Source organism: Lagenorhynchus albirostris, chromosome 8 (assembly GCF_949774975.1).
Source record: "Lagenorhynchus albirostris chromosome 8, mLagAlb1.1, whole genome shotgun sequence".
Taxonomy (NCBI): domain Eukaryota; kingdom Metazoa; phylum Chordata; class Mammalia; order Artiodactyla; family Delphinidae; genus Lagenorhynchus; species Lagenorhynchus albirostris.
Window position 1 is genome coordinate 7,895,127 of NC_083102.1, and position 18,744 is coordinate 7,913,870.

The 18,744-nt window shown below is 40.2% G+C and overlaps 1 protein-coding gene across 1 annotated transcript in view; it reads right to left on the minus strand.

Moving 5' to 3' along the window:
• The window catches only part of CNTNAP2 (contactin associated protein 2), a 1,428,051-nt gene that overhangs the window by 443,997 nt on the left and 965,310 nt on the right, over nucleotides 1-18,744 (minus strand). Inside the window, exon 14 of the mRNA XM_060157549.1 lies at nucleotides 3,462-3,618. Within this exon, the coding sequence (XP_060013532.1) occupies nucleotides 3,462-3,618 (157 nt within the window). The remainder of the gene's footprint in view (nucleotides 1-3,461; nucleotides 3,619-18,744) is intronic.

Below are 18,744 nucleotides of genomic sequence, written 5' to 3' on the forward strand. Positions count from 1 at the left end.
TGCAAATAGGTATGTATCCGCACTGTACAATTCACAGAATATTTTCCTATTCCACATTCTATTTAACTCTCACAAAAATCTACCAGTCCAGATTTATTTTTATCATACAGACGACAAATCTAAGTCTCAGACTGGTTAGAAACCTGCCCCCAAAGTGGCAAATCTTGGCCTGGACGTAAAGTCTTCTGTCTCCAAGTCCAGGTCTCGCTCTACGGCTCCTGGGAACTTTGGAACACACCTCCAGAAACGAAACAATCATTCTAAAATATTGAAAGCATCCACAGAACAGGTCTTTGCCAGGTGCTGGTGAATTCAAAGCCCCGTAAGACATCACCAAAAACTTCTTTTCTTGTGCCAAATAGGGAAGATCATTTTAATAGCTATTTATTGTAAACATAGTTATTATACTTTTCAGCTTGCTCAAAATATAGTGCCCCTATCATGAGACATTACACAGACTTCACAGAAGCGAAGGTGTGAGGATGTCTCGGCTGCTACTCAGCTGGAAGGGAACAAGACAGCAGCACTGTCCCAGTCCCCAGGGAACTGTGAAAAGCTATAATCCTGTCAAGAGCTTGCTAGACGGGTGCGTCTGGGAGTGAGGCCGAACAGACCTGTCTACACCGTCTTCCCATCTCTGATGTGAATTCAGGTGTGTTCTTGGAAATACACTGCTCTGAAGCCTGTATGTTTAATCAGTAATCCCATTAATGGTGCCCCTCTGGGTTTAGACATGGTGTTATGCTGGAGCCTCAAATTTAATATTTTCAAAGCTGAACTCATCACCTACCCCCTCAGATTGTTATTTCCTAGCCTGATAAGGAATTTAACCATTTCTAGATGCCCAGTGGGGAACCTACCCAGATTCCTCTCTTTCTTCTCACATAGTCATAACTATCAAGTGCTGTAGGTACCACTTCCCAAATACCTTACATATATTCCCTTTTCCACGGTCTTGCCCTTGACGCCTTTCTTTATATATATATATACATATATATGTATGTGTATATGTGTGTGTGTATATATATATAGCTACGCCGGGTGGCACATGGGATCTTTGTTGCAGCATGTGGGATCTTTTAGTTGTGGCATGAAGACTTCTTATTTGCAGCATGCAGACTTCTTAGTTGTGCCATGTGAATTCTTAGTTGTGGCATGCATGCGGGATCTAGTTCCCTGACCAGAGATTGAACCCAGGCCCCTGCACTGGGAGCGTGAAGTCTTACTCACTGGACCACCAGCGATGCCTTTCAAGGACTATGTTGACATCCTTTGCTGACTGTTTTCCTCCCCTCCCGCCGCCGTCCCTATCAAGGTTTCCTCCACGGGGCTCGCTGCCAATAAATGCAAACTCCTACCACTCCCTGCAAAGAATGGCAGCTCTAATGTTATCCTGCCCAGGTGCTCAGCCTTACTGTGCTCTCTCCCTTCTTCTCCACATCACATTCCAGATCTACTGCACTGACAGTTCCCCAAACTGACTGTCCTTACTCATGCTTCTCCTCCAAGTCAATCATGCAAGGAAGAGTGTGCCTGACAAACTCTTCCTTCTCTCTCAAGCATCCCTGTCTTGTAAGGATTTTCCTAACTCCCCCCAGCTCTCCCTCAGTTGGACTTTAAATTTTCTTGCACTGGCTTTGTTGTGTCCTGCAATGTCTTCTCCAGAGCACTGCTTGTTTTACGGCATCTAGTTGTGTGTGTGTTTTCTTCCTAACTAGTTTTTGAGTAACTTGAGGACAAAGAGCATGCTCTATTTGTCACTGTATCCCTAGCACTTGGAATGATGCCTGACAAAAATGAATTCTACTTGGATGCACACACAAGATTTCCCTTTTCCTTCTGAACATGTCAACTCTCTTCTGTGGTAGTACAAAAAGAATTGAACAGTCTGGGTTCCCTGGACAATGAACCATCTGGGACAGTGCTCTCATTTCTGGTCAGAGAGGCTGCACTCAAAGTCTGCTTCCCGAAGGGGGTGTGAGTCAAAGCTGAACAGAGAAATGAATCTGAGAGAGCCCACGGAACTTGCTTAAGGACCCACAACTAGTAAGAAGTGACAGGAACATAAGTCAGGGCAGGGGTTCTTGTTATTGCCATTCTCTGTTTTATTCGCAGTACCTACAAGACTCCCTGGCACATTAGAGCTCCATCGATATTTGCTGAGTAAATGACTGACAGAATGAAGGACCGACTGACTGACTGAGTGAAAAGTTATCTTCAAAGCCCAGGTCCTTCTGATTTCATTCTCCTGACTTTTAGTTTGTATACTGGGTATGAATGTGTGTGTGTGCGTGCGTGTAGATACACCTTTCAAACAAAATTAAAAAGTGAGATCATGATTTCCTCTTTACGATAAAACATAATTAAAGAATAATGATAACTATTTATACACACACACACACACACAAATTCTAGGCCACTGAAACGTTCAGCCTTGGTAATTCATTTCATTTACTAAAAGAAAAATGGCTTTTGGAAATTAAGCATCCAACCTGACAATCATATAACTTTACACTCAGAATTAGTTTTCAGTAAACTGGTAGGATGACCTTGTCTTGTAAATTATCCCAAATGGTGTAAAACAGAGGCGACAAGAGTAAATTGTGGTTGGTCACGTGAGGAAATGTAGGACTTTGCTCTCTGCTGCCGCCCAGAGGCGGGAATGTAGCACAGCCGGCCTCTCCACGTGTCAGAAAACCAGAAGCAGGTGCAGGATGTGTGCGTCTGGGAAGAACCGCACTCAAGTTTATATTCTTCCTCTCCAACTTCTGGGGCGTTTTTCTTATGCAACGACAGCTGATTTATGTTTATCTATTACTGACACAGAACCAGCCATTCACCGTGAAGCAGGACAAAAGCCAGCAGAGGGATGAAAGAAACCCAAAATAGATCTTCCTTGAACTGATTTGTATCAGAGTTATAAACAGTTCAAGGCATAACAGAAAAGTAGACCGGTAAGCACTGCTGCTGAAACCGAGAGCAAAGCACAATTTTTTCCCTTTCTTTTTCCCCTTCATTTTTTTTTTTTCCTCATCCAGCTACTCAAAGCAAACATTGCAGGAGGTGGAAGCACTCGCCATAGGAGGCTGTTTGCAGAGAACGCTCTCACACGCCTGCACATGGGCTCCCTGCCCGCGGCCACCCCCTCTATTGTCACAAAGCACATTTTATAATGCAAATCACTGTCTACTACATGGCTCATTATTTCCCTCTCTGAATAAAATATGAACACATCAATTATGTGTTCTTCTATTCTAAATGCCTACCCTTGTAGCACTGACCTCTTTCCACTCTTACATTTTTCAGAACGTCCCTGACATTTGCCAACTGGGTTAGCTCTAAACCTTTCTAACCTATTATCTTATTACTTCAGCACTTTTCACACTTTCTCTTCCATCTAATTAGCGTGACCTACAGGCATGCCAGGAGGGCGAGCTCGCACGCTAGCCCCCCGCACTCACCACTGCTTGTAATCCGCGTCACAGTTGCAGTAGTATTTGGGGTCCGTGCAGTTGCGCTCGATGCCGCAGGCGCATTTCTGAATTCCGGGCCCGGAGCCGCCCCAGTAGTAGTGCTTCTCGTTGGCTTTGCCCACCCACCAGGTGTAAGGGCTTCCATCTACAAGAAAGGGGAAAGGCACACTGAAGTAGGACCAGGACCCAGTCGCTATCGTGTCACACTTACATCCCCCCAACCCAGGAGCAGCATCTCTCTCTGATAGACTGAACATCATTCAACCCTCTTAGAAGTCAATGAAATTCAATAACAGGAATATTTAATAAAAAAGTATCAGAGGGATTGGTAAGCTCGAGTTTTCCCACCGGGGTATGCACCTCTTCCTTTGAAAGACACGTTTACGTGCAAGCTGCAGGAATTTAGGAGCCTGTTCTGTAAACTGGCTGCCCAGATGGGGCACATCCACAATGAAGGTGCGTAGGCCATGCACCAATTCTTTAATATACAACTCAGTTCATGGCTAGTTGTGTTTTTTCTGTGAAATGACAGTCATGGAGATGACAGAATATTAGAGCTAAACATGGACTATGCCTTGGTATGATCTCTCCTTATTTTACAGGTAAGCAACTGAGGTCCAGAAAGGTTACACAATCCTTTCAATTACACAGCAGATTGGCTCCCAAACCAGAAGTTTGACACTGTATCTCACAAGACATTGCACAATGCTCTTTATACAATATTACTTTGCTTTATTATTTGGCCTAATATTCACCCATTCATTCATTCACTCATCTAATCATCAAACATCCACTGTGTTTCCATTATGTGTCAAACATTACAAGAAACTCAGCAGAATAATGGAGAGAAAAGATACAGATTGAGAGTTCAGTTCAATTATTATTATGAACACACAGGAGAGTGGGTAAGGGAAAGAAGGTCCGGAAGGAGGGTTTCCTAGAAGAGGTAACATATTTGAGCTATGTCTTGAAGTTTAAGTTACTCAGGTGAATAAGGAGGTAAGAGAGATAAGGACTCCTACGTAAAGGAAGCAGATGGTAAAGTTCTATATGGAACACTCAAGTAGGAGTGTACCCATCGATGGTACAATAGGGCTGAAGAGATAAGTTTGAGAGGGTAGCAGGAGTAGGTCACAATAGACAGTGGGTAAGGGCCATAGCACAACAAACTTTGTCCAAATAAGAAGTTATTTTGCCTTGGTTTATTCTTGCTTTTCTGCGTTTACTTCTTCCTATTTAAGAAGGTTGAACTTCATTCTGAAACTAATGGGAAACCATTCAAGTATTTTAAGCAGGAGATTTTCAAGATCAAATTTGTGTTTTAAAGGAACTACAGTGAGATGAAAGACAGATTTCAGGGGGATGGAGGCCAGATGTGATGCTCCTATGTTAATACAAAAGAGAAATAATAAGAGAGTAGTGGAAATGGAGACGAAGAGAAAGTGGAAGGAGAGTTAGGAGGTATAACCAGCTTGGGAATGTTGGGATTTAGGTGGGAAGATGGTGTGGAGATTAATCCTGGGTTTCTGGCTCAGGTGACTAAGAGGATGGTGATGTGCTTCAGCAAGATAGATCACAGGGAGGAAGATGAGAAATTTAGGGAATGTCAAAGAAAGGATGGTGAACCTGGTACACGAGGTGGGCAAATGGCTATCGAAGTCTGGATCTCAGGAGCATTCTCTGGGCTGAAAGTCCCATTTTAGGAACCATCAGGTAAATGATTGGTAGCAGGAGAGACATCACTGGAATCTTTTGGATTCCAACTGCATTTAGAGAACAGAAAGAGAGGGAGCTGGCCATTGTGGAGGTCAAGAAAGAAAATGGACAGAGAGGGTGGAGGAGAAACAAGCAAAGGATTTCCAGAAAAGCAGTGTGGTCGGCATTGTCAGATTTCATAGCAAAGTCCATGAAGATGAAGGTCTGGACTTTTAATTTGACAGCTAGACGGTCTTTGTTGAGAGGAGTTTCAGGCCCCAAGAACAGCTTCCCATGCAGGAAGCTGGGGAATGAATGGAATCTCATGGAGGCTGCGCGGCCAGTAAACCTGCACTTCACAATTAAAGTCTCCAGGCACGTGACTAAAATTCCATTCGAATAAGTCACCAGCCCTTTCAGGATGTTAGGTGTACACTTGTCCCAGTATCTGTGCATGTGCTTGTGCTTAGCAATAAAAGGAGGAAAGAGTCTTGCACTCAGTGAGCTGTTGTGTGAACAGTCACAACATCTAAGCAAATAACACAATAAAGTAAGTGAGGGCCATACTGGAATTGTGTAAAAACTGCTGCTGTGCCTTCTCACATATGCCAATAGCTTTTGTTTTTGTTTTATGTAGAGAGAGGCAATTTAAAGGTAGGCAACTGTACTGTGAGTTCAGGCTTGACATAATAAATGAGCAAATGCTCTGAACTTAGAAAGGAGTTATTCAGGTATTGTAATTCATACAAATTTCCAGATTTTCCAGTTGTGTTGACTTAATTTGGAAAAGTCACTATTTTTCCCTTCACAAGATGATTTATGGCACCTGAATGTTAAGAAATACATTAGAGCTGACCTGGCAAGCGGTACAGAGGGAGATGTCAGCACCCTGCTCCGAAGGGAGGAAGATGCCAGCTCTCTGAGATAAGGGTCCATTCTGAAACCTTGTCTCCCGCGTCTCTGGGGCCTGTCCCAGCAGATAGGGGGCTGTTTGCTTTCTACATTCAAGCTAATTTGCTTCTCGCTTCTCTTTCCATCAGGGTAAAGAGTAACACATCCAACTTCTGATGCTTTTTCCAATGTTGGAACCATGACCAATAATAAATTCTTGTTTCCTTTTGATGCAGTCAAGAGTTAAAAAAAAAAAAGGCTTAAAATATTCCATTTACGGAAACTATAAAATCTGAACCAGGTCATTTGGTTAGTAAGCTGCACTAGGTCTCTGTGGATTCCATCTCTGGCCATGTTACAGGAAGAGGACAAAGGTGGATGGCGCCGTGCTTACCTTGCAAAGGCCCCTGGGGCCTTCCAGAAAATGACCAAGACTGGTTATCACATCTATTCACCACACTGCATCTTTTCAAGCTGACCTAATGCTAAATTCTTTCTCTCAAAAGAAATTTCAGTTACTATCACTGTTTTCGGAAATTAGGGGATACTAACACACCCGGTGGAGGGTAAGAAACAACCAGACACCCGCAGAACAGGAGTCAATGGGCTGCCTGGCAGGAAATGCCCTTGTTCTGCCCGTACGTCAAAAAGCCCATGAAAGAGTATGTATCTCAGAACCTCAGCTCAATTTCCGATTCTTTCTTCCAGCGGCCAGTAGAAACAACCTAACACTGTTATATTTTTGTCATAGAGAGTGATGATACATTGCATGAACCAGAGAAGCTGTATGGCTCAGTATTCTTGATAAAAATCAGGACGATGTCAGTCAAGGGAGCAAGGTCATCAGCAGCAGCTCCCTCAGCAGGAGACTGAGAAATGCGCTGCAGTGGAGGAAGAGCCAGCTGATTCCCAACCACGCCTACAGGAGTACCAGGAAGCCCAGGAGAGGAAGACTCATTGTCAGGTTGTTTGGGCCGTGGGTGTTCCAGTAGAAGCCCTAAGCTCTGCATGGGGCCCAGGCTCTGAACTAACCTCACATGGTAGACCTCAGTTCCTAGAGGGAAGGACTCCTGTTAGACATCAGGATGGGATCTAAGAAGGTGATCTGCAGTGTTGTTTCTTGTATTCAGTGCAAGAAGGAGACACACTACTGACCAGGTGAGGGTAGCTCAATTTCCCAATTCTTCCCCCATCCCCACCTTTTTCTCAAGTCACTTCTAGTCTTATATAACTAACGTTCCCAGTTAGGGTGAGGCAAAATCAATGTTATTTTGTTCTCCTTCCTAGGAAAATAAGTTAAGTTCAGTACAAAATGTTTTACTTAGTTGTTTCCTCATCTGCCAGGAACAGAAAAATGCCAATAAGAACAACACATTCCAGGGGAAAAGCAAGTTGTACCCTTTGCTATTAGTGTTGGCTCATTTAGTTAAATCAAATCATCATAATTTACTAATTTGGCATATATTTTATATTCAGCGAGAAGAGAATGGTTCAATCTGTATTGAGCAAAGAATTGCTTTTTTTCAGTGCTGTGCTAGCGAAGTGTTACTTTTTGCTTTACAAATCATTACTTACCTATTAATTGGCTTTGGGGAAAAGAAGTTAAAGGAGATAAAAATGGGAAGACTTTTTAAAAGACAAGATAAGGAGTGGTGAGAAAAGAAACAATTTAATTATCCAGTGCTAAGAGTTCAAGAATTTCTCTGATCTCAGAATATGAAGATTTTTGTTAACTATATTGAGTAGGTGTAATCACTGCAACGAGATTATGAAATGATAAACCACATTCTAGGTTAACTAGAAGCTGAATTATCAAAGTAAGTCATATTGTATTAAAACAGCCAAATATGGATTGAATTGAATGTAACCATGGCAGTTTGTACTCACTTAAGAGCAAATTTTATTATGCTGAGGATTTATTATGGTTTGGATGACTAAACTGAAATACGGAGAAAGAAAAGAGGCAACTTGTTCCTCCAAATTTAAAGAAACCAACAGATCTCTTGTTTTCTCCAATAACAAGTTGTTTCAGAAACACAAGGTCAAATGCATGGGGACTTCTTGATGAAAATGTGGCACATACCTGTGACTTTCAAACTATGTTCTTTAGAACTTCTGGGCTACACAAAGTAACCTAACAGTCTGCTTACATAAATATTATCCTGGCACATCTACGGTAAGACCCAGTATGGTCACTGGGACATTTAATTAGTTTCATTTCATCCACTTTTGCAGATAATAAAAAGCGTCATACCTAACATAAATACTGCAAAGGCTTATCGTCTCCAAAATGTAAACTTAAAAGTATATTTTTAGCTTGATGAAACCTAGTCTTATTATATCTACCACTAGCTCCTTATCTACAAATTGTGTTAAAGAATCACAGGTGGCTTTTTAGCAGAGGAACTAACTAGAGCAGGTACAATTGCAGCAGGAACTTGCCTTTCAGGGCTCTGCTTAGCGCCCCCTGCTGACAGCTCCCATACAGCACTCTCCAGAATGCCATCTGGCCCATTCTGGCTGTTTGAAGGCCCCTACAGCGCAGGATCCTCTTTCTAGAGAAAGACTCATACTCTGAAAAATCTCCCAGTACCCTTCCATCTTTACCGTGGCACCACCCAATCTTTTTTCCTCCAATTCATCACTAAATTTCAGCTGACCACCCTGATCTGATTACAATTATCCATGGTGACAATATACTTATTATAAGTAAAGGTATGTTTAATTCTAGACTGTAGATGCAAAACATTTTTGTACTGGTGAGAACCTTCCTCCCAATGCAAATGACATAGAGAAGAAGGAAGGTAAAAGAACCTTTATAATAGGTTCTAGGTTGGGCTGGAGCAGAGAGGAAATTTGGAGGTGCTGTAGCTACCATAGAGCTCTCCAGATAATCTGATAGTTATAATTGGAAAGATCAAGCAGGCCAGAATCCCCTTTTCCTTCAGTAAGAGATGGGCGCAGTCCAAGGGTTGCAGAGCCCTAAAGATAATGCTGACAGCTGCCCTTGCCCCCAGCACTGGAAGAATTAATCCAAAAAAGTCCTGTGGAGTTCATACTGCAGACAGTGATGTAAAATTGGGAAAACTTATAATTTTGAAGTTATAATATAAACATTCAATTTGGTATTAAAGGTGAACATTTTCTCTCTCTATGATTGAACATCATTAAACTCATTTGATTAGGGCTGAATAGAAATGAGTGAAGCTGATTAGCTTCATGTTGCATCTTTCAGAGTTACATCAGATTTTACTATATTTTATTAATTTGAATAGGGACCAAATTTAGAAATGGAGAACTGAAGTTCAGATCAAAATGGACCTGAACGGAAATGTTAATTCATTAAAAATTAATTTCATTGCATAATATTTAAATTTATTTTATTGAATTGAACTTAACAGATTTCAATCAAGGACTGATTCCACTGAGCAGAAGTTGACTGAGTTGAATCAAATCACTTTGAATCCTATTCAAATGAATTAGATTTTATTAATCTGAATGGAATTGAAATGACAGAGTAGATGGGAGTTCATAATTCTGAGCAGAATTAAGAGAACAGAATAAGCCAACCCACTCTAAGTTAACTTGGCTTCAGTTTCTATAGAGGTCATGGGCATTCATGGTCTCCTAACTCTGGTTAATTCCTTTGTACCATGGCCCCACGAACAAATGTGATTAATAGTACCAAAGTGATCGAATAGAACCACATGCTGTTTGTAGGATATAGTGAAGCACTTTTTGAGTCTTTTTCACTGGAAAAGCCCTGGGCAATTATATTAAATATTTCTTTTCTTCTTTATAGAACAAATGAAGAAGGAATTAACTGAATCCCAGGGACAATGATTTGTGTGAGTACTGGTTGCTCCCCTTATTTTTATTCTCCATTAAATACTGTAGTTATTTGAAAAAACATGCCTTCCCTCAGCCTATTATTTATACTGAATGTCTCAATATCCTGTGCCCTGATTTTATTAATTTTTATTTTATCTTTTAAATATAAAACAAGCACCTCAGCTTGTTTTGTATTTAAAAGATGGCTATAACTTTTCAAATTAGTAGCAAAATATTGTTTTGCAACTGAAATGACATGCTACATAAGCACTTTCTTAGGGCTGGAGAGACAATTTTGGGGGCAAAAGTGAAAACTTGATTCCTGCCCTTCTAAGGTTCTGAGTTAGTGGAGACCAAGTTATGTTTAGTAGTTTACAATTATGAAAGCTTTATGCCTGGATATCTGATAGGGCACACACACGGTAAGATGAAAAAATACACACTGAATGTCACAGGAGCAGTTCAGGCAATGGGTCCTATGGGATTTTGGAGAAGGGAGTGATTACCAAGGACCAAGGTGGACTGGAGAGCCTCCATGAAGAGACAGATCTGACTGCAGTTTTGATGGATGGGTAGGATCTAGACAACCAGAATGAGGATATGAGCATTTCAGAATCTCCTGAATGGCTGGGCCAAGGTGTGAAGAAAACATCCCACTCATTTCAGGAACTATGGGGTAATCACTTAGGCTGGTGGGGACAGTGTTGAGAAGTAGAATTTGTGGTGGGAGAAATGGTTATGGGTATTTTCATGATATTTGCACTTTACTTTTGTAGTAATGGAAAGTCAACCTTAAATTTTTTAAATGTTAAAGCAGTTTACACATACAAATATTATGTTTATATAAAGTACAGGGAATAATGGTAAAATATATAGCCTTGTACTTAGTTTATCCATTATCATTGGTATATGGTATATTGTTCTTTGACTTCTAATTTTAATATTAATAAACATGGGACTGTGTCTAGTTTTTTGCTATTTCAACATGCTCTGTGAAAATGTGTAAGAGTCTTTTGAGCATATCCCTCTAGTGGAATTTTTAGGTCATATGGTTTGTGCATCTTCAAATTTCCCCAAATCACTTGTATGAATGTAGAATCCCACCGGCAGTATATAAAACTTTCAGTTGATCAAATCCTTGACAACCTCTGGTCTTAAGCTGTTAATTTTGACAACTGGCGAATGACAAATAGTATCTCTTTTTGGTTTTAGTTATACTTCCCTGATTGTTTGCCTTTCCATGTTAAGTTTTCATTTATACTTCCTTATTTAAAAAAATATCTGTTCATTTTTGGCTTATTCTTATTGGATTTTTTGAGTTTTATTGATTAGTAGAAAATGCTCAGGAAAATGATACTTTAATAATTATAATAATGCAAATTTCACTTTTTTTAGTCCTTTTTCTTTTTTCTTCTTCCAGAACTCTAATTAGATATGTATTAGATGTTATTGATCTAATTTCTTGCTTTTAATCTCTCCTTCATATTTAACAACTCTTTGTCTTACTAACCAGATTTCTGGGAACCTTTTTCAGAATCTGTTTTCCATTTAACTAGTCTCACTTCAGCTGGGTAGAAACTGCTATTTAAGTCTATTAAGCTTTTAGTTTTATCCATTACATTTTGATTTCTATAATGTTTATTTGGCTCTTTTTCAAATGCTACTAATGACTTTTGATAGTGTCTTCCGTCACCATCTCTTCAATTTCTCCTTAAAAATAAATCTGATCCAATAATTCCAATATTTAAGTCTTTGCAGGACTGAAAATGCTATTAGTTATTTCTGTTGACTCACAATTGTGGTATCTCGGTTCACTACACATTGCTTGAATATTTTCTCCTTTGAGATCATATTCCTTGGAAATGCATCTCTGGGAATTCCTTGAGGTCCAGTTGAACCTCTCAGATAGTTTATATTTGCTTTTATCAGATACCTGGGGGGTATTACCAAGCTGAGACCTCTTTAGAATATATTTTCAGCTTGAATTTTTTTTTCCAACCGTGCAAACAGTGTGAAATTGACCTGTAACCAGGTATCAGAACTGGCTTTTTGTTGCACAGCTTCGAGGGATAATTTCTTTCTTTTTCTCTTTACCTCCATCCAAGGTCCAGACTGTCAAAAGTCCTGTGCTGTCTTCCTTTGCAGAGTGGGTTTTTAGGGTTTTTTTTCACTGAGAATCTAGACTCTTGGATTCTGTTTTCCATAAAGGGATATTTGATTCAACTCATCACTTGGTATGACCCTTCTTCCCCACACAGTCATGGAAACTGAAAATGAAGGCTGCAGGGAACTGGCAGAAGCCTTCAGGCCAGTTATGGCTTTAGCGGCCATTATGCTGCTGGTCCATGGTTTTGCTACTAAGGATCTTCCTCACTTTCATTCAAGCTCAATTACACATTTCAAAGGATTTAAAAAATATTTTTTGCATGCAATTTTAAATGTTTATAGGGGAGGGCTTTCATGGTACCTATCTGGTGTAATCCTGTAGTAGAAGTCTGTTCCTGTGGGTTTTAAAGCAAGTGAGAAGCATGTCGATGTGATGCTCTGGGATGTGCCATGAGGGAAAGGAGACTAGAAACAGAGGAACCGTTCTAGGAATGATGTGATAGAGACTTGGAGGATCATGAACACGCCCCACTACAGAGGCAGGGGTCAAATATACCATAAAAGGGAATCAGTGGGATTTGAGAACCAGATGGAACAGCTGGTGGGGACTCCTTGGTTTTAAGGTTAAGCAAATTTGAACATTTTGAAAGAATTTTCTATTTCAGAGGAGGGTGCTGGTTTGCAGAAAAGAAGTTCGGTTTGATTTTACATAGGATGAATTTGAGGTGTTAATGGGTCTCAATTGGGGCTGGTTCTACCTCCTCAGGTGTGATTTAGAAACAGCTGTAAGGTGCTACCGGCATTTAGTGCCCTGGGTCCAGGGATGCTAAATGTCTGGCAATGTGTGAGATAGTCTTGTACAACAAGAGCTCGCCCACTGCAAATGCCAACAGTACCCTGGTGAAGAAGCCCTCTTATATAGCAACGGTCAGATGCGGATACACAGGAGACAAGATTTCTGACTTCAAGTGAGAGATCAGAGCCAAAGCTGTGAATCTGTAAGTCATCCATAGTAATGACAGAAACTGAGAGGGGACATAGTACTTGGAATGGGATCGGGGCCAGGTGAGTGCTTGCCTCAAGGTATGCCCACAACAGAGGAGAAGAAGAAAGACTTTAAAAAAAAGAGGCAGCTACAAAGAGGAAAGATAATCAAGGCAATGTAGTCTGAAGAAAGGTTACTTCTCTGAAGTCTGCTCTCATTCTCATTCCCGAAGGCAACTTATATTGCTCCCATCTTTGTGTTAAGCCACCGTCTATACAGACATATGCATTCATCATATTGTGTTGCAACTGTTTCATGTGGTCACTTGATCAACAAAGCATGATCAACATCAGTGGATTTGAGGCTTAGGGGGTCACTGATGAAACTGAAGGGCAGTTTCACGTTTCAAGTAATCAAACTTCAAAGGGTCAAGGTAAGGAGGATGTAAGGAGGCAAATATGAATAATCAAAAGAGGGAAGCCCCATGAGTATAAGGAGAGAGAGACCAGCCAAGGGGTGATCAGGGAGCAAGTGCAGATTCTACAAGACAGGGGGGTTGCAAAGAGAAAAACATGAAAGCTGTGATGATTGGGCCAATGTCGATCAATAACTATTGGGCTGGACAAAAAGTTCGTTCGGGCTTTGCCATTAAAAACCCGAGTGAACTTTTTGGCCAACCAAATACAATTGCTATAATGATTCTTACTGCATCTTCCCAGCATGCAGGAGCCTGAATCAGCCCCACATAAACACTGCCTTGGAGAAGATCTCAGGCCAGCTTCCTTATCTTCAACCCACTCTGATGAAGATGCTACTGGGGGCGTCATGAAAAGTACAAGAGGGAAGGATAAGCCTTAATGCCAAGGCATTTTGAACTAATCCCATCTTCTCTACTACAACTTAAAAAAGAAAATAAAAACTGATGACATTAAAATAATTAGCCTTGACCTTTAACCCTGTCATACTACTCTCAAGATGGTAATTTGTTACTATCTGAAAAATGTGATCTTTGAAGATGGTGGAGTAGAAGGACATGCTCTCACTCCCTCTTGCGAGAACAACAGAATCACAACTAACTGCTGAACAATCATCGACAGGAAGACACTGGAAATCGCCAGAAAAGATACCCCATCCAAAGACAAGGGAGAAGCCACAATGAGATGGTAGGAAGGGCGCAATCACAATAAAATCAAATCCCATAACTGCTGAGTTGGGTGACTCAAAAACTGAAGAACAATTATACCACAGAAGTCCACCCATTGGAGTGAAGGTTCTGAGTCCCACGTGAGGCTTCCAAACCTGGGGGTCTGGCAGCGGGAGGAGGAATTCCTAGAAAATCAGACTTTGAAGGCTAGTGGGATTTGATTGCAGGACTTCGACAGGACTGGGGGAAACAGAGACTCCACTCTTGGAGGGCACACACAAAGTAGTGAGCGCATTGGGACCCAGGGGAAGGAGAAGTGACCCCAGGGGAGACTGAACCAGACCTACCTGTTAGTGTTGGGGGGTCTCCTGCAGAGGCGGGGGGTGGCTCTGTCTCACCATGAGGACAAGGACACTGGCAGCAGAAGTTCTGGGAAGTACTCCTTGGCGTGAGCCCTCCCAGAGTCCACCATTAGCTCCACCAAAGAGTCGACATAGGCTCCACTGTTGGGTTGCCTTGGGCCAAACAACCAACAGGGAGGAAACCCAGCCCTACCCATCAGTAGCCAAGCGGATTAAAGCTTTACTGAGCTCTGCCCACCAGAGCAACAGCCAGCTCTACCCAACACCAGTCCCTCCCATCAAGCCTCTTAGATAGCCTCATCCACCAGAGGGCAGACAGCAGAAGCAAGAAGAACTATAATCCTGCAGCCTGTGGAACAAAAACCACATTCACAGAAAGATAGACAAGATGAAAAGGCAGAGGACTATGTTCCTTCATCACAAGATGAAGGAACAAGATAACACCACAGAAAAACAATGAAATGAAGTGGAGATAGGCAACCTTCCAGAAAAAGAATTCAGAATAATGATAGTGAAGATGATCCAGGACCTCGGAAAAAGACTGGAGGCAAAGATTGAAAAGATGCAAGAAATGTTTAACAATGACCTAGAAGAATTAAAGAACAAACAAACAGAGATGAACAATATAATAACTGAAATGAAAACTACACTAGAAGGAATCAGTAGCAGAATAAATGAGGCAGAACAACGGATAAGTGACCTGGAAGACAGAATGGTGGAATTCATTGCTATGGAACACAATAAAGAAAAAAGAATGAATAGAAATGAAGACAGCCTAGGAGACCTCTGGGACAACATTAAATGCAACAACATTTGCATTATAGGGGTCCCAGAAGGAGAAGAGAGAGAGAAAGGACCCAAGAAAATATTTGAAGAGATTATAGTCAAAAACTTCCCTAACATGGGAAAGGAAATAACTACCCAAGTCCAGGAAGTGCAGAGAATCCCATACAGGATAAACCCAAGGAGAAACATGCCAAGACACACAGTAATCAAACTGACAAAAATTAAAGACAAAGAAAAATTACTGAATGCAAAAAGGGAAGAACAATAAATAACATACAAGGGAACACCCATAAGGTTAACAGCGGATATCTCAGCAGAAACTCTACAAGCCAGAAGGGAGTAGCATGATATACTTAAAGTGATGAAAGGGAAGAACCTACAACCAAGATTACTCTACCAGGCAAGGATCTCATTCAGATTCGATGGAGAAATCAAAAGCTTGACAGACAAGCAAAAGCTAAGAGAATCCAGCACCACCAAACCAGCTCTACAACAAATGCTAAAGGAACTTCTCTAAGTAGGAAACAAAAAAGAAATGACCTACAAAAACAAAGCCGAAACAATTAAGAAAATGGTAATAGGAACATACATTTCGAAAATTACCTTAAACGTGAATGGATTAAATGCTCCAACCAAAAGACACAGACTGGCTGAATGGATACAAAAACAAGACCCATATATATGCTGTCTACAATAGACCCATTTCAGACCTAGGGACACATACAGGCTGAACGTGAGGGGATGGAAAAAGATACTCCATGCAAATGGAAATCAAAAGAAAGCTGGAGTAGCAATAATCATATCAGATAAAACAGACTTTAAAATAAAGAATGTTACAAGAGACAAGGAAGGACACTACATAATGATCAAGGGATCAATCCAAGAAAAAGATATAACAATTATAAATGTATATGCACCCAACATAGGAGCACTGCAATACATAAGGCAACTGCTAAGGGCTGTAAAAGATGAAATCAACAGTAACACAATAATAGGGGGGACTTTAACTACTCACTTACACCAATCGACAAATCATCCAAACAGAAAATTAATAAGGAAACACAAGCTTTAAGTTACACAACAGACCAGATAGATTTAATTGATATTTATAGGACATTCCATCCAAAAACCTCAGAATACACTTTCTTCTCAAGTGTGCACGGAACATTCCCCAGGATAGATCACATCTTGGGTTACAAATCAAGCCTCAGTAAATTTGAGAAAATTGAAATCATATCAAGCATCTTTTCTGACCACAATGCTATGAGATTAGAAATCAATTGCGGGGAAAAAAACGTAAAAAACACAAACACATGGAGACGAAACAATACGTTACTAAATAACCAAGAGATCACTGAAGAAATCAAAGAGGAAATCAAAAAATACCTAGAGACAAATGACAATGAAAACACGACCATCCAAAACCTATGGAAGGCAGCAAAATCAGTTCTAAGAGGGAAGTTTATAGCTACACAAGCTTACCTCAAGAAACAAACAAATTTGAAACAAATAAATAAACAAACCTCAAATAAACAATCTAACCTTACACCTAAAGGAACTAGAGAAAGAAGAACAAACAAAACCCAAAGTTAGCAGAAGGAAAGAAATCATAAAGATCAGAGCAGAAATAAATGAAATAGAAACAAAGAAAACAATAGCAATGATCAATAAAACTAAAAGCTGGTTCTTTGAGAAGATAAACAAAATTGATAACCATTAGCCAGACTCATCAAGAAAAAGAGGGAGAGGACTCAAATCAATAAAATTAGAAGTGAAAAAGGAGAAGTTACAACAGACACCACAGAAATACAAAGCATTCTAAGAGACTACGACAAGCAACTCAATGCCAATAAAATGGACAACCTGGAAGAAATGGACAAACTCTTAGAAAGCTATAACCTTCCAAGATTGAACCAGGAAGAAATAGAAAATATGAACAGACCAATCACAGGTAATGAAATTGAAACTGTGATCAAATATCTTCTAAGAAACAAAAGTCCAGGACCAGATGGCTTCACAGGTGAATTCTATCAAACATTTACAGAAGAGCTAACACCCATCTTTCTCAAACTCTTCCAAAAATTTGCAGAGGAAGGAACACTCCCAAACACATTCTATGAGGACACCATCACCCTGATACCAAAACCAGACAAAGATACTACAAAAAAAGAAAATTACAGACCAATATCACTTATGAATATAGATGCAAAAATCCTCAACAAAATACTAGCAAACAGAATCCAGCAGCACATTAAAAGGATCATACACCATGATCAAGTGGGACTTATCCCAGGGATGCAAGGATTCTTCAATGAATGCAAATCAATCAATGTGATACAACATATTCACAAATTGAAGAATAAAAACCATATGATCATCTCAATAGATGCAGAAAAAGCTTTTGACAAAATTCAACACCTATTTATGATAAAAACTCTCCAGAAAGTGGGCACAGAGGGAACCTATGTCAACATAATAAAGGCCATATACAACAAACCCACAGCAAACATCATTCTCAATGGTGAAAAACTGAAAGCATTTCCTCTAAGATCAGGAACAAGACAAGGATGTCCACTCTCACCACTATTATTCAACAAACTTTTGGAAGTCCTAGCCACAGCAATCAGAGAAGAAAAAGAAATAAAAGGAATACAAATTGGAAAAGAAGAAGTAAAACTCTCACTGCTTGCAGATGATGTGATACTATATATAGAGAATCCTAAAGATGCCACCAGAAAACTACTAGAGCTAATCAATGTATTTGGTAAAGCTGCAGGGTACAAAATTAATGCACAGAAATCTCTTGCATTCCTATACACTAATGATGAAAAATCTGAAAGAGAAATTAAGGAAACACTCCCATTTACCACTGCAACAAAAAGAATAAAATACCTAGGAATAAACCTACTGAGGGAGAGAAAAGACCTGTATGCAGAAAACTATAACACATTGATGAAAGAAATTAAAGATGATACCAACAGATGCAGAGATATACCATGTTCTTGGATTGGAAGAATCAATATTGTGAAAATGACTATACTACCCAAAGCAATCTACAGATTCAATGCAATCCCTATCAAATTACCAATGCCACTTTTTACAGAACTAGAACAAAAAATCTTAAAAGTTTGTATGGAGACACAAAAGACCCTGAATAGCCAAAGCAGTCTTGAGAGAAAAAAGCACAGCTGGAGGAATCAGACTCCCTGACTTCAGACTATACTACAAAGCTACAGTCATCAAGACAATATGGTACTGGCACAAAAACAGAAATATAGATCAATGGAACAGGATAGAAAGCCCAGAGATAAACCCACACACATATGGTCAACTAATCTATGACAAAGGAGGCAAGGGTATACAATGGAGAAAAGACAGCCTCTTCAGTAAGTGGTGCTGGGAAAACTGGACAGCTACATGTAAAAGAATGAAATTAGAACACTCCCTAATACCATACACAAGAATAAACTC